The sequence below is a fragment of the Triturus cristatus genome, chromosome 5_2, assembly GCF_964204655.1.
Source record: "Triturus cristatus chromosome 5_2, aTriCri1.1, whole genome shotgun sequence".
Classification (NCBI taxonomy): Eukaryota; Metazoa; Chordata; class Amphibia; order Caudata; family Salamandridae; genus Triturus; species Triturus cristatus.
The window spans coordinates 73,307,221-73,323,791 of record NC_140588.1 but is presented as its reverse complement, the minus strand read 5'-3'; the positions used below and the strand labels follow the sequence as shown (position 1 = coordinate 73,323,791).

The window sequence follows — 16,571 nt, the reverse complement described above, 5'->3', positions numbered from 1 at the left end:
TATTAGACTCATTGTTGGTGAATGCTTTCTTCCTAGATGTCTTGGAAGGGTTGAATGGAACTACTTCTCTATTCATTGCGCTGGCTTTTTTAGATGCAGATTCTAGTATTGTTTGAGAGTACCCTCTCTGTAAGAAACAGTCTGTCATTTCCTTCAGAATTTCACTATATTCCTCTAGGGTGCTACACGCTCTTCTAGCACAATAAAACTCACCAAAGGGAATATTTTTTATCAGTGGGGCCGGATGAGAACTCCCAGCATGCACGACGGTCTTGCCTCCCGTAAGTTTCCTAAATTTAGTTGTTTCCAATTCGTACGTCTAAGAATTTCATAGATTTAGCACTTACGCTCCATGTAAATTTCAAATTGATTGTATTATCATTGAGATCTGAGATTCAATGTTCTGCCTTTGCTTCAGTACCCTGCCACAGTACAAAGAGATCATCAATAAATCTGAGCCACATCATGACATTTCCTGACCATTTTCCCATTGTATGCCACCTGCTCCTCCCACCAGCCCATATGCAAATTAGCATACCTGGGGAAAAGCAAGTGCCCATTGCTGTGCCCTGCTCTTGTTAGCTGTGCATCCTAGTCAAATATAAAGATATTCTTTGTCAGACAACACTGCATCATTTCTATCAGCATGGAATTATAAATTGCTAAACCTAGTGGTCTCATTCTTAAATAATTCTTAGCCGCTCTCAAACCATCCTGGTGTCTTATACTCATGTACAAGGTAGATACATCCCATGTCATCAAAAGAATGTTTGACTCCCATTTCATGTCGTATATAAGTTTGAAAAATCAGTAGAATATTTTTGATATGATGGGTGAGTGGTTACAATGGGGTTTAAAAAAGAATCAATGTATTTTGACACATTCTCAAATATGCTGTATTGGGCAGCAATTATAGGTCGACTGGTTGGTCCGTAAAGATCTCTATGTATCTGAGGTATCATATAAAAAACTGGGATCATAGGGTGATGCTGTTTTTAAAAAAAAGAATTCTTCCCAACTTGAAAGTTCCTGTTCTTTCCATCTTTCCAATCTGTTGGTAAATTGATCTTTAACATCTACGTATTCCTCCATTGTTATACATCTGTAGAATCTACATTATTGAATTGAATCAATGCTTCTCATCTATATAGTTGTTTGTTCCACAGAACTATATTTCCCCCTTTGTCCGAGGGTTTCATGACCACATCCAATGAGTTATTATGTTTTCTTGATAGTAGTAAACAGATTTCTGTCTCTCAGAATATGAGGTTTGCTTTTGCACATTGTTGTCAGATACAAATACTTCTAATCCTTAGTCACATTTGCTGTGAAGGTGTCCAGATTATCTTTTGTTGTCTGAGGAACATATCTAAACTTTGGTCAAAAGGGGGGTAATTCCCTCAGTTTTCACATTGAGGCTGTTCCACTCTAAATTCATTGAATCACTGCTAGATTCTAAACCCTGCAATGGGTCATTCTCCTCTTATAATGCACATAAATCTTCTAGTATTTCCATATCCGAGAATACTAGATTCAAGTGCTCGCTTGTACTGGGGGCTTCTATTTCGATGGTTTAGGAAATATTTTTCATTTAGTTTGTGCATTTTGGTCTATTCCACTTTGTGCATAAATGAAATTATGTTTGTGGCAATAGGATAGTCCCAGCTTCAAGGTTGAACTCTCCTTTTAGTTAAATCAATCTGGCTGAGATTCACTACAGTTTTGTTCTCCCTTATTCCTGAGGTGCCTGTTTTGAGTTCGACTGGGTTAACCTCCCTATTGTTTCTTCTTGTATTTCTCTTAAGGCCTTGACAGATCCTCCTTTGTTTCCTCTTCCTCAGGGTCTTCCTCGCCCCCTCTTTGTTCTGTGGACTGTTCGCTGGTCCGACAGTAAGAAAGGCAATTCACCACTTACTGAAAATCGAGTTGTTACGCCTTCTTGTCCAGTTAAATCTTCTTGTTCTACATCGAATCCAGTGTCCGAGCTGATCTCACACTGGAAATATTTTTGCTGTGCTTTTTTATTCCAAATTTCTATTTTTTGCTGCCTAATGGTATCAAACTGTTTAGCAAAAGTATATATTTGTCATTTCTCATAACTCAAACTATCTCGCAGACATTTAGTAGCTTTCCTATCTTTTATTCTTTGCTTTTAAATGTATTTTCAATTTTCAAAATTTTTCCTTGATCCGCCTCTTTATCGAAGATATTTGTTAGTTCTTTAATTTTCTGGATTAGTTCTGCTCTTTCAATTTCAGCATACATTATCAGTATATGCATAATTCCCATAGAACTTTGTGCATTGTGTTCTGCCCATTCTTTTAAAAGCTCTGGTTTTGGGTTCTCATCTGTAGTGGTTATCATGATCCTTAATCCTCTTGGGACTTGACCAACTTTGACATATTGTTTAAGTGAGGTGCTTTCCCACCAATGCGAGAGCTCTCTCTTTTTTAGTATCTCCCATAATTGTAGATTTTTCTAAAGGTCATTGCTGTTATCCACTGCTGCACTGCTTGCAGCGGTACTTATATCCCTTGGACTCGTTTCCATAAAGAGTGTAAGTGCTTCCTGTTTCCTTTCTGCTCACTCATCATTCATTTCCTATTCGAGTAAAAGTTCACTTGATTCCACTTCACAACGCAGAACTATACGTTTTCACCCTCTGGCTATAACCGTTAGCGTTGTTCTTCGACTTCCGCCTCTGTTACGTCTACCATTACCGGAGAAGAGTACTTCATCTGTTGGGAGTCCTCTGGCTCATGTTTCCTCTTCTTTCATTCTTCAGGCGACATCTCTCGGGACTGCAGGGGGGGGTCACCTCTGCCTCATAATTTAGGCTTTTCCAAAACTATATCTGGCTTGCTGCCCAAACACTGGTGGTACCGGATAGCAGAAGTGTCCGCCGCACCTCAAATATTCTTCAGCAAAAGTTTCTAGTAAGAACATAATCGTTACTCCAAGGTAAGAATTCAGTATGCATTTTATTTCAAGATCACGGACATGAATCAATTATTCTACGAGTTTCGGCTGCCGTCTGCAGCCTTGTTCAAGATGTCGAGCGCCGTATCTTGAATTCATTATATATTTACCTCAATTAAAATAGAAAAAGGAAAACAAAAATGGGAAAGTGCATATCAAATAACAGTATTGCTCAGCGCCATATTTAAACACACAAATAGAACAATAATTTGATGCTATACAAAGTCATTTCCGATCGTAGGGTAGTTTTCGATCATCAATTCAAAAATGGAAGAGAGTTGAATTCATGAGATGCCTTGTATATAGTATAAAGTGGGGGAGACGCTTCGTAAGGGGCTGCCTGATACCTTGCCAGACTGCCAGCACCTCTCGAGGGACTCCAACCCCCAGGATACAGCGAAGCACAGCCACGAGCAGCGGCCACTCCCACATACACCGGAGTGTATATATTGTCGATAGGAGTCCCGCCACGCAGGCCGCGCGCGGGCGGCCGCCGGACTAAACTCGGGCAAAGGGCGGGCCGTCTGTGGCCGTCAGGAGCCAGAGGAGGCTGGGCTGGGCCCATCATCTGACGTTCATCTGGACCCCCCAGACATCAAATGAAGGTATTGTCCAATATATAGTGGGGGTAAGCACGCGTGTTGTATCCAGCCCTGTACCAGTTACTTTCTCTAGGCTCGGTCCGAGACTTAACTATTATAAACTATCCTTCCGTGCTATGGGCAAAAGAAAGCTGCCAGATGTTACTGGAGGGATTTCAACAAATATAGGTGGGGCAGCAAAAAGGAAAAAGGCTAAAAAGATCTCCAAACATTCTTCTACGAGTGGCCCTGGTACAATGGATCGTATGGAGACGCTGGTTGAGGACTGCGAAATAATCCTACAAGCTGCCCCGGACTCACTTTCTTCTCTTAGTACTGAGCCAGCCACCTCGAAGAAAAATCGATCTGGCACTACGTCCATTCCCCAAATGCTTTGTAAAGTACCCTCCCGCCAACTAGCACCTCAAAATGATGAAAGAGGGAGTGACGAGGGAAGCCCTTTGGTGCCTTCTCCTGGACCAGACTTTCTGAGACTTGATGCGAATCCTGTGCCTCTCGACCCTGTAGTGATTGTGTGCTCTAACCGCTATGCGGTACTAACTGATAATTCTGATAATCCTGATTTTGTTGTACCATCTGGCTCAGGTTCAGAGCTCAATCAACGAGTCACGGCTATTAGGAAAGAGGGAGGGGAGCCTCAAGATCGAATGGGTGGGGAGGCAGCTAACTTTGGGCAAACTGTCGAATCACTAAGGCAAGAAATCAGCGAAATGAAACAACTAATTTCGGAGCTGATAACATCATTAAAAAGGCAATCCCACACTCACCGCCCATTCCTTCTGATAGATCCCCTCTATTTCCGCAATCTATCCCAATCCAGTCTGTATCCTTAAGCCATGTTGATAACCAGACTTCCCCTGCCATTCCGTCTGAATATAGCAGAAAGGAATCAAGGGTAACATCTAGAGCTGGCCTTACTCCTAGCAACCCTTCTAAAAAGCCTCAGTCGATTTCCACTCTGACTAATCGTCCCAGCCACGCTAATCCATTGCGCAGAAATCCTGATTCCTGTTTACCCCTACTTACTAATCAGGCCCATATACCCTTAGCTCCTAATAAGCCCACGGTCTATATGGTTAGGGTTCCCTTAGCAAAAGGGAGAAAGGATGAAGGGTCTCTAAAAAATAAGGTTATCCATTGGATACGTCACGTCAGAGGTTGTCGATCCCTAATTACGGATGATATCATTCGAGCCCAAAGACATAAATCTGATGACAATTTTACTGAAACTGTTGAACTCACCCTGGCCAGCTATCCCCTGGCTGAGGGTCTTTTAGCTTTAGAGTTCAGATCTTCTTCTCCAGACTCATCTGCTATCCAATTTAGGCGATTTCCTTCTGTTACACCAAATAGGAGGAGGGTTGCGTCTCAGGACTCATTAGATGGGAATTATTCTGTACTCGACAGTATTGATTGACTAACTCCTGATATGAATCTTTTGAGCGAATCAGGTACTTCTTCTAGTGTTGGTGCGGAATTGGTCCAATCTCATAATATTGCTGCTATGACATACAAATCCAATGTAACTAATACAGGTGGAGCGAATGGATCCCATACACATGAATTGCATACTCACGCTATTGACACCTTACTGCCCTCTCTCTCAAACCTTAAAATGATCTCCTGGAATATTGCTGGCCTGCGAAGCAAGCTTCCTCTCCCAGATTGGAATGATTTGATCGCAAGCCACGACATATGCATATTCCGAGAGACCTGGAGCCTTTTCCCATTATATAAATCTGGGTATGCTTGCTTTTGTGTTCCAGCTGTCTCGAAGGGGCGATGGCATCCATCAGGAGGTCTCATAGTGTGGGTGAGCATTGCTCTCAATTGTAGGGTTTGTAACTTTCTCTGCATTTCCCCAGACGTGATGAGATTGGCATTGAGAGGGCTTAGGGGCGGTCCCGTTATTGAGCTTTTTAATGTTTACATTAGAGGAGCATGTGGAGGTTCAAAGTCATCGATAATCACAACCTTGGAAGACAAACTTTCTTCGTGTTCACCTGATTCCTTCATTCTGGTGGCAGGTGACATGAACTGTACGTTCAAACCCCTGGCCACAGAAGATTTCCTCGAGATTGAGAATGAGGATGCCAGGTGGTCTATACCACCTTTGACATTACCCCCTATAAAAAAATGGACACCGGTAGCAATTCAACTAAACGCCTTAACACTAGAATTTGGCCTAAGAACAGCCAATGGACGTGTTCCATCTGATACCCTCGGCGCCAACACATTTAATAGAATGTTTTGCCAAACTCGAATTGATTACATCTTGATTGACCGACGACTATGGAGAAACACAGTGGATATGACCATAGTTCCATCTACTGAGAGCGATCATAATCCCATGTGTTTAATTATGAAGAGCCCATGGTCTCCTGATCCATTAGGTTCTGTCACCGGCCCTCCCATGCTTTCTAAGGAAATAGTTCCATCAAGTTGCAGGAGATATCTCAAATGGCCCCAAATCATTTGCAATGAGCAAAAATTTATTGCAATAAAGGAGGTCTTGCTAGCCAACATCATGGAACTACAAAAAGCATGTAGCGACCCAGACGGGTGTCTAAAGGTTGGGAGCATTCATATAGATACAGTCACGAAGATAGGCTCATTCTTTTTGTCACCCTTCCCTATGAGAATTTCTAACAAGTCTCACAAAACACCTGGATCATGGTACAGTTCGGAGTGCAGACAAAAAAAGACCACATTAATAACTGCTGTCAAAACTTCAGACTCTTGTCAAGTGCATAGTGCCAGAAAAGAGTACAGAAAGGCAGTGACGCGAGCAAAGCGTGCTTGGAAGGAATCCCACTGATTGGAATTATAAGACGCCAGCTTGGCAAAGGACGGAAATGCCTTCTGGAACGTGTGCAGAAAGTCTACAGGCTCGGATTTCGACACCATCCTAAATCATATCACAAACCAAGAGTGGTTCGCCCATTTTAAAAAACTCTATTCCGGGGAGGAAGTACAAAGCCCTCGATCTCTGTATTACTCAACAGCCACTACCTCTATTTCAGAGGTATGTGACCTCTTCGTGGAGTCTGAGGTCCTGATTGCCATTAACAAAATAGTCCCAGCTAAGGCCCCTGGCCCAGATGGTCTCCCTGGCGATTTGTTTCGAGCGGATGCCCAAAATTGGGCAAAGTATTTTACTATTCTGCTCAACGCTCTCATAAATGGATCCCCCGTCCCTGATTCGTGGAAGGGTGCCGAGGTGGTCCCAATATTCAAAAAGGGTTCCAGGGAGGACCCTGCCAACTATCGACCGATTGGCCTCATTGATGCTGGCTAGAAGGTGGTTGGCAGGGTCTTATTGGAGAGAATCCTGCTGTGGGCTAATGAGAATAACATCATGTCTCATTATCAGGCAGGATTTAGATCAAATACAGGCACAATCGACCAGGTCTTCAGACTCCTTCTCCTACTCTGGAAGGTGGTCTTGATCGGCAAGGGCAGTCTTCACTTGGCGTTCATAGATTTGAAGACCGCCTTTGACCTGGTCCCTCGAGATCGCCTACAGTCAGTTATGAGGGAAATAGGCGTGCCCTTACCAATCCTTGAACTTCTGATTCGCTTGCACAAGGGCAACTATGCCCAGATTAGATGGGGAACCCAGAACCAAAAAACTGCTAAAATCCCTGTTAATAGGGGAGTCCGCCAGGGCTGTGTTTTGGCACCCACCCTCTTTTCTATATTTGTGAATGGGGTGGTAAAATTCTTACAAGATACTCCAGCAGATGACCCGGCCCTGGTGGGTGATAGGGTCCCCGCCCTCCTTTTTGCAGATGATACCCTGCTAATTTCTAAGACCCCGGCAGGGTTGCAGAAGCTCTTGGATAGATTTTCTTTGTTCTGTAACTTAAGAGGCTTGTCTATAAACACAGCGAAGACTAAACTTCTCTCGTTTAATTTACGTAGACCATCTAAAATTATCCCCATGTTAGATGGAACTCCTCTCGAACTTGTAAAAGTTTTTGATTATCTTGGCATTAGAATTTCCGATAATGTTAGCTGGAGACCCCATCTGGATAAGATGCTCCTCAATCACAGGCGGGCTGCAGGGGCTATTATGAAAGAACATCGCTCCTCGCAGAGCAGGCCCATTGCACCTACTTTAGTGATTTATCAAGCAAAAGCTGTTAGCTCGGCCCTGTATGGTGCCGAGCTATGGGGCTTCGACAACGTTGAAGACATTTCCAGGTCAGAGAATACATTTTTGAGGGAATTGGTCTCAGTCCAAAGGGGCACTCCCCTCAAACCCCTATTTAGTGATTTGGGTAGGCGAACAATTAAGGACCTGGCAAGATTGCGCCCCCTGCTTTTTTGGGCACGTTTATGGCGTACCCCCGAACTATCAAAGTATGCAGAGGGCCTTAGAGAAGTGATAAATACCCCGGGCTCATATAGAGTTGGTTGGCTCTGCAACATCAAGAAGTTTTTTTTCCCTGTTGGGACTTAGAGAAGTTTGGGAATCCGGCAAATTAATAAACAAGACTGATCTCAAAAGAGCTTATTGGGCATGGATCGACACTCAACAGATCAGCAATCCCAACCTAGGCAGACTAACAGAAGACTTCTACTTACATAAACAAGGTGTCAGTCTTGAGTCCTACCTCGATTTTGTTCAGAAACCAAGAGACAGAACACTCTATATACAATTTAGATTGGGCACATTGCCAACCCGAGAGTATACCAAAAAATGGAAGCCTCCCTATCAAACCCCGGCACTTTGCCCGAGCTGCAGTGGGAAGGTCGAAAGTATTGCACACCTTATGTTCGAGTGCCCAGCTTACAAAAACCCAAGAGACAGGTGGTTAATTCCTGTCTGTAGACAGCTGGGCACGTTGAACTATCGTGTAGCCCTTAAAATTCTACAATCAGATACCAGTGCTGTGTTGGTTTGTGGTGTGGCCAAATTTCTTGGGTGGTCGTGGATAATTAGGCTCAAGTCTCTCCGTTCTGACACGACTTTTTAGCTTTTTTACATTTTACTTCTTTTAGACTGTTTTTCTTCAATCAAAAGCAATGGGATCAATACTGAAATTTAATTCCTTTTTATCAGATTGTAAATATCATATCATATGTCAAATGTATTTATTCATTTTTAAGCATTCTCTTCCCACATGATAAACTGTATCTTTTATGTATGTATGTCGATGCTTTTATGATACAAATTTGTATCAAAATAAAGCTTTGATTGATTGATATAAAGTGGCTAGAACAAGATACTACATATTTATCTCATTTGGCAAGTGCCAGAAATGTTTTTTATTAAAATACACAAAATAAGAAAATTATCACTTAAAGTGCTGAGTGCTACATACAATTCACATATTGGACCCCACCTCAAACTATAAATAACCAGTGATAGCTCTTCATAAAAACTACACATTGTTCTATTGATCTATAATGTCCTGCACATTGGGGCAGGGGATCAACATAGAGTCTATAGCATAACCCCCACCACCATTTAGTTGATGGTAAATTATGCTACTTATTACATATACAGGATTTTTTCTTAGAGCAGTACTTGTGCATGATACTTTTTTGCACAAAACTGGCTTTTAATTACCACTGCTGCCCTGACCCATTTAACTGATTGTTAGTAACCCAGAAAGCCCGGATACCACACCCATACCTATGTTAAATATAGTTGTGTGGGGCCTGATCTTTCACACTCAAGCGTTGGTGTGCTGAACTATGTTCAAGCACCTGTGGGTGGGAAAGCCTAGCCTTGTAGAACTATGCCTGAGTCCCAGTCTACACAACACAGTACTATTCCATCAAGAATGTCCTTAGCAAATAATCTAGCATACACCCCTGTCTAGTCAGATATCTCACCTCCTCAGGGGGCTACTACAACAGGAAGCCATAATGTTGCCACTTTCAGAGCAGGGAAAGCAAAAGGATAACTATACCATAACATTATTTTAAAACAATGCAGTCTGTATCTGGAATATCATCCTTCCACTGATCAGGTTCATCCCTTCACTGCTCCACCTCATAAAAAAAGAACTGAAAGCTCATCTCTGCCGGGATCGCTTCACCCAACAATAGTGAAGAAAATCCCATGCCTTCTGCCCCTGGAGGCTATTTGAAAGAGGACTCCTCTGTGCCTCCACCCACACATCTGCTTCAACAGGATCCTGAATTTGTCCCTAAATCCTATATAATGTACAACTCATCATCACTTTCTAGCTAGAGCTATAATACATACATGCATACATGATTGAAAACCTTCAATTAAGGAATCTACATGAGATTCAGCAGGGAATCTTTAACAAGTCATCACTCTCCATCCATCAGATTGTTACTTTTTACTTACTTTGTTTAATCACACATTTCTAAGAATGCAGTGATTTAGGGATATGTACAGTCTTAAAACTCCACTGAACAAGGTGTAAAGGTACAATAAGAAACATTACACACCTTTCAGCTAAAATTCAGCATGCCTGGTCTTCAAACCTGCCATCCTTCCTTGTCATTAGAATAAGTAATTTCTTATAAGTCCATTTAATAAAAATGATTATCAATGGACTTTCCACGAAATTGTCATATATACATTTGCAAGAGTAGTACAACAATTTATTTCCATTTAATGTTTGAAACTGCCTACAAGCATAATCCAAGATAGTGTAAACCTACATAAGGTATAAATCTTTCATCATCAATCATGATTTTCCATTATCTGAAAGTCATTATTTTTATAGATTCAGAGAAAATTCAACTTGAGTCACAAATAGAGAAAATATATCTAGTAGTTTTGGTTCAGAGTGGATTTGTATGTCTCTGCTGTTTGGGATTTACAAAGTATTTTTAGGTCTGGGAATTAATTAATTAATTGGATAAGAGGCAGTTTGTTGTCCCGTAATATGCTTTGTAAAAGCAGCTCCAAAGTGGGAACCACAGTACCAAGAGAACGGTTAATTTATTTCACAATACAGAAAATCACAAATCCTGTTAATTACATTTGAAATGTTTATCAAATGTGACCTCCTGATAAAGGGGATTTATTATTTTCATGCCATCTTGAAATTTTGATTTTCAAACTGTGGACTAAAGATTTCCCAAACCATACAGGGGCTTTATGAGAGGTGTCTTACTAAAGCAGAATGCTAGGGGTAACATAGATAGTATGGAAAATGTCCCACACAAGAAGAACAAGCCTTGGTAAATGCATTAGGTTTTGCCTATCTGATTAATAATAAGCTTTTTTTGTTGCGCCTATATGCCAATGGCAAAAGAGCAACTGGCAGACTATCTAGAGAAATACATGGTGAGTTGCGTGGCATGTGTTTTGTGCATTGCTAACCACACGTGGCAAATTTCAGTAGTTCACAGATTTGAACCACAATAATAAAATAGATTTAAACTGTGTTATTTTCAGTTAAAATATATATAATATAAATGATACACATAAACATATTAGACCTTGGTAACATGGATTGGAAAATACGGAAGGGCGTGGTTGCAAAGGTTAGATTTTGTAGCAGATCTATCAGAATTGTGTCCACTTACACCACTATAGACCTGCAACACACCTACCTGTTAGTTAGAAGTCAACACCATAAACATCATATGGTGCAGTTCAATATTAGTGGTGATCATCAGTGGCCACATTACCCCCCATATTCATGTGCCGCACCTAGTTTAGAGATATTACTAATATCATCAGTGTTGTTTCCATACAATACTTCTCACAACTTGCAATAATAATATTTTGAAAAGCAAATACTCTTGCCATATTTAGTCAATGACAAACATATCCTGGCTTCCTTGAAAATTGTAATGGTATGACAATAATAGGGGTTCGCCTAGGTGTCATTCATTAAAGGAGATTAAAGAGGGTTGAAATTACATACATGCTGATGAGCAGAGGAGACAAACAAACTGTCAAACATAAGCACTGAAGGATAACATTTCTGTACTCCTCTTCCATTGTTTTCTAAATATGGGTTTTTATTACCTTGAGGTTATCTTGTCTCGGAGGTGCAGAATACTTGCAGTGCTTATTAGAAGATACTGTGCTTCATTCACCAGAGAAAGTGCTCCGCCAGGTTGCCCTAATAGTAAAAATAATTTCCAATTAAGATCAGCAGATTGTATTTGCATAAACAGACATAATTTGCATCATGATGCCACCTATTCTGAAAAGACCACAATGTTTACTTGTGGCAATTAGTCACAAATAGCATTTCATAAGAGCATTACAATAGGCTAAGAGAACTGTAACATTTCTGTTAATGTTACTAAACCAATTAAAGGAGCTAAACTGTTGTCATAGTTAAAATGTTCCATTTGATGGCAGCTCAGTAACAAAGGGCACTGCTTGTGGGTATGTTAAAGTATATTTTCTGTTTTGGGGAGAGGGAGGAGGGTTGGGTTGATTATGCCTTTTTCAGAATTTCTCATCTGTTCTATTGACTGTACACACCTTCTGTCTTGTGCACATTAAACTAAGGGTGGGCGGAATTTGTGAAATTGACTTTCGCAAATTATTGAGAAATTGCGCAAAATCTCCGCGAGCATGCGGAACTTTCGCGAAGATGCGGAGATTGCTTTTCCCGCCCGTTCGCGATGTGTTTTTGCGTGCTCGCGTGGAAATATATCTCCAACTTGCCCATGCGGACGCTAATGGGCGCAGCCATCTTGCTCACGATGCTTATTTCTTGTTCGCAATCGCAATGACGTGTTCGCGATCGCAAACTCTCGTGGGATAGCGTGACCGGCTACCAACAATCCACTCAACGGATAGGAAAACTCGCCGGCGAACGCAGGGACCCGGTAAGTCGCGACCACGCAAGCGAGAACGCATTTTTAAAGTGCAAACAAGAAAAATACTTACGTTTTGCGGCAGATTGCGAATGTTTTGACATTTTCACGCTCTACGCGGAATGCGAAAATGTCAAAATATCGCAAATTCCGCGAGCGGAACGAAATTTACCGCCCAGGCCTACATTAAACAATGTTGTAAAATCCCACTCCATTGACAAAAGCTATGTTAAATATTCTACACACAATACATTTGAAGATATCTATTGCACCTCACACCACCAACCCCACTTAGGGGCCGATTCCGATCCGGGTCGGAAGGGCACCGAAAGCGATCTGGCTAGAAAATCTACGAGAGGTACGCGTGTTTTCCGGCCGACTCGTACAGCTGTACGAGCGAGCAAGTACGATGCGGGCTACGTGAGATTCACCGACCGAGTCGTTTCCGGGTCTGAACTGCTCCGTACGTCTCGGTCGGAAGCTAACAGTGGCAAGCAATGGATGCGATTTACAACCGAGCCAGTACAATGCACGCGTCGGACAGCCTGTGTGAGCCGGAGTGTCCGGCTCGTAAAACGTCCGAGTGGTTGCCTTTGGGGGTCTGCGTCAGGCCCCCTGTCACCCGCAGCCCTACGACTCTGACACAGGGAGAGACCTATGGGTCTCCCCAACACAGGCATGTACAGTGTGGATGGCACCGACGTGTACCCACTGTAGGGGGCGCACTTGTCCGCGATGTACCCATTCAGTCAATGGGGGCCCACTTACGTGTCGTACGACCGGCTCCCATTGACTTCTATGGGAGTCTGACCGAACCGAGTCTGGCAGCATACGGCCGCATCGTACTCGCTGGGTTGGACTGCAGGCCTCCGGCTCGGTCAGAAAACACTCCGGATCCGGCTTGGTCGGAGTGCTTTCCGACCCGGATCGGAATCGGCCCCTTAAAGGTATAAGTGGTTACCATTTGAAGATATAGTTCACCAATGTTGTACATGTCTGGAGTGTGTCTACTCTCTTGATACTCCTGACTACTTCTGACTGATGTGAGAGGGCACCTCTTAAATTGAAGACAGATTCTTACAATCATGAAAAGTGGTATATTTTTCTTCCACCTTGGTTGGTAAGCCTCTCCTCATCATTTACACAAGCTTTCAATTTTGCCTTTCACCATGTTCAATAATTAGGATGTTGTGTGATATGACTGTGATTCTGGTGATGATAAGTTCAGTTATAACTTGCCCTTCTCCAGACCTTATGTACAGTGTTGCTCTTGGATTCTTTGGGAAAATGATGCTGCAAATGATATTCAAGCCAATAAAATGCTCTAATGATAAAAAAAGTGCGGGCTACGCACAAATTCATTTTTGAGTATTTTAAATAGTACTCCGTTAGTACTACTGCCCGTACTCATTAAGGCTATCCACAAATCTCTGGCTGGAGATCTCAGCAACAACCTGCCCTATCTCTTATGTATTCATTGCTCCTCCATAAGGTGGAAATCTCTACACTTGAATGCATATGGTTTTGTTTGTATTCAATGTAGGGGGGGCAAGGGGAGTGGCAAGAAAATAGAGAATGTTCACAAATAAATGGGTTGAGTTAGGGAAATTTAACCAGGGGTTTAAGAAGGGTCATGCAAAAAATAAAACACAACTATAAAAGAGTAAAGCAATTGCTAGATACCTAATTTCACCAATATAGTTCTATTGTCAAAATCATCTCCAGCTATTCATCGACGTAAGTCAAGCACCACACATGCCCAATCACTGGTACTTCAACTTGGGAACTACACTTTATGTAATTTGACCCCCAAAGTTTTCCTTCTGGTCGAAACTACTTGGATTTGAACAAGCCAGGTACATGTGGCGCAAGAGTGAGACAGAGGACACAAATCGAAAGACAAAGCAAAGATGGAAGAGTGAGAAAGAAAGATGGGAAGGAAGGCAGAAGAGTGAGAAGAAAAAAACAGTAGGAAGGGAGAAGGAAAGAGAAAGACAGACAAAAGAGATAGAAAGAGAGAAAGAAAGAATGAGAAAGAAAGGCAGAAAGAATTAATGAGAGAAAGTAAGAAAAACAAAGAAAGAAAAATAGAGAAACAAAGAGAAATATAAAGAAAGGAAGAGGGAAAGAAATGAGAAAAAAGGAACGAAAGAAAGAAAAAGAAAAAAGAAAGTAAGAGAAAGAAAGCAAAAGAAAAAGAAGAAAGATGTAAAAATCAGATCAGTTTGTAAAGATAAAGGTGCGGTACCTAAATACCGATTCCAAAATATTATTTGACAAAATTTTGTGGTCAAAATATTGTGACCATTTTTTATTGTTATAATATTGGATATAATGTATTGTTCCTTAGATTTTGTTAATATACTATTATTATCTATGCATTTTTGAGGAAATATCTATTGCTTATTTACATTGAGATATTCAGAAATCATTCATTTTATTGAAGGTATTAGTGGGCAGTTTAAAAATTTAAATACGGTTAAACTGGCAGTTTTTATGTTTAATATTTTTATTGTAAATATTTAAATTAGTAACCATGATTTTATATTTTTCTTTTTTTTAATAATAATGCAATATTTCTTTAAAAGTGGCTTATACTGGGTAACTGGGTTCGTAATGCTTTAGTATCAAAATAAATTGAGGAATAAAATGTTTATGAAGTATTTTTATTTTTCTAATATTGGAGATATATATATATATATATATATATATATATATATATATATATATCACAAAACCAATCCAGCACCGCCACTGACAACCAACAGGCGGAAAGAACGCTGGCAGTGACCTCTACGATGTGCTCACGCTGATAAGGATAAACAGGAATCCGGAATAGGTGCAGGAATTAATTTATTAGGCAAAGGCAGGTACGAGTCCATTGCAATCGTCGGACATAGTGTCCACCATGACGCGTTTCGCTCGCATCCGCGAGCTTGATTACATGACGCGCTCGGGAACGTCCATGCATAAATTAACACACAAGCACAAATTACTTTAGAAATAAACCTTAATGTGTGCGTGAAACTAAACAACAGACTCCTGAAACATATGGTATCAAGCCTCGAAACTACCGACAGTCCATAAACACGATATTGGTAATTAGTTGCAACTAAATAGAATCCAAAACTTTAAAGCTGCTGAAATGTAACAAATAAATATGGCAAATATTATTTACAGACATAGTAAATATCACTTTGTAAAATACCATTAAAAATCACAAACAAGTTTCAGCAAAAGTATAGTAAAATCAGCAGAGTTGCTGTTTTGAGTACAAAAGATGCAAGTGCAAAGAGTCAAAATTATTGTGCAAATATTGCTAAATCTGAGGCAAGTGTCAAAAATCAGAATTGTTGTGCAAATACCGCTAAGTCAAAGGCAAGTGCATATTGCCAAAGGGACATAAGTATGAACACAACGGACAATAACAATTAACATATAACAATAAAATTGACAGTTGGAATTCTAAAACACTGTGCAAATGAGCATATTGTTAAAAAGATGACAGATAAAACTCATATATCATGAATAAATATCATAATGGTATAACAATGGACATATCATATACAGTACTAAGGATAAACAATGCCAATCTAAATCTGATGTACAGAGATAGTTATAGGAGCAGCAATACAGAGAAACAATTCTCACAAAAGAAACTGTCAGGTCTATCAAATGGCAAAAAAACCACCAAGAAGTCATAAAAGTGCAATGTGCAAAGCATAAAAAGCTAATAGCTAACATAGTTACAATGAGTCAATAAGCAGAATTTGTTCAAGCCTGAACAAATATACGGAGGTAGGTATTAAGAGCCTAACAAAAGTTCATAGAGAAATATATTAATAAATTTCATAGGGTAGATAAACAGTTAAAATAAATGACACAGTTAGCACAAGTGAGCTGTTATACATTGTTTAAAGTGACTACGGCATAATTAAGACAGCACAGGGCAAGGGTCCAGACAGGGAGGACTAAGGTAAGGCGGATTACAGGAAATTATGTAAGTCCTCACTATTATTAAGGCCATAAGGCATCTTAGTGTCAAGGGACATGATAAAGTGAGTCTCTAGTTGACGGAGGGTTTTCTCACGGTTGCCTCCTCTCACCGAATTAGGAACAGCCCCTAACACAGTGTATTCTAGATCCTTAAGTTTGTTATCATGGACCATTTTAAAATGTCTCACCACTGGATAGTTTGGATCTGAATTAACA

The 16,571-nt window shown here is 40.8% G+C and overlaps 1 protein-coding gene across 2 annotated transcripts in view; it reads right to left on the bottom strand.

Moving 5' to 3' along the window:
• LOC146822679 (molybdenum cofactor sulfurase-like) overlaps positions 1-16,571 on the bottom strand; it is a 1,712,661-nt gene that overhangs the window by 406,751 nt on the left and 1,289,339 nt on the right. For both annotated transcript variants that reach the window (XM_085606872.1, XM_085606873.1), the window contains exon 12: positions 11,554-11,650. In XM_085606872.1, the coding sequence (XP_085462998.1) occupies positions 11,554-11,650 (97 nt within the window). The remainder of the gene's footprint in view (positions 1-11,553; positions 11,651-16,571) is intronic.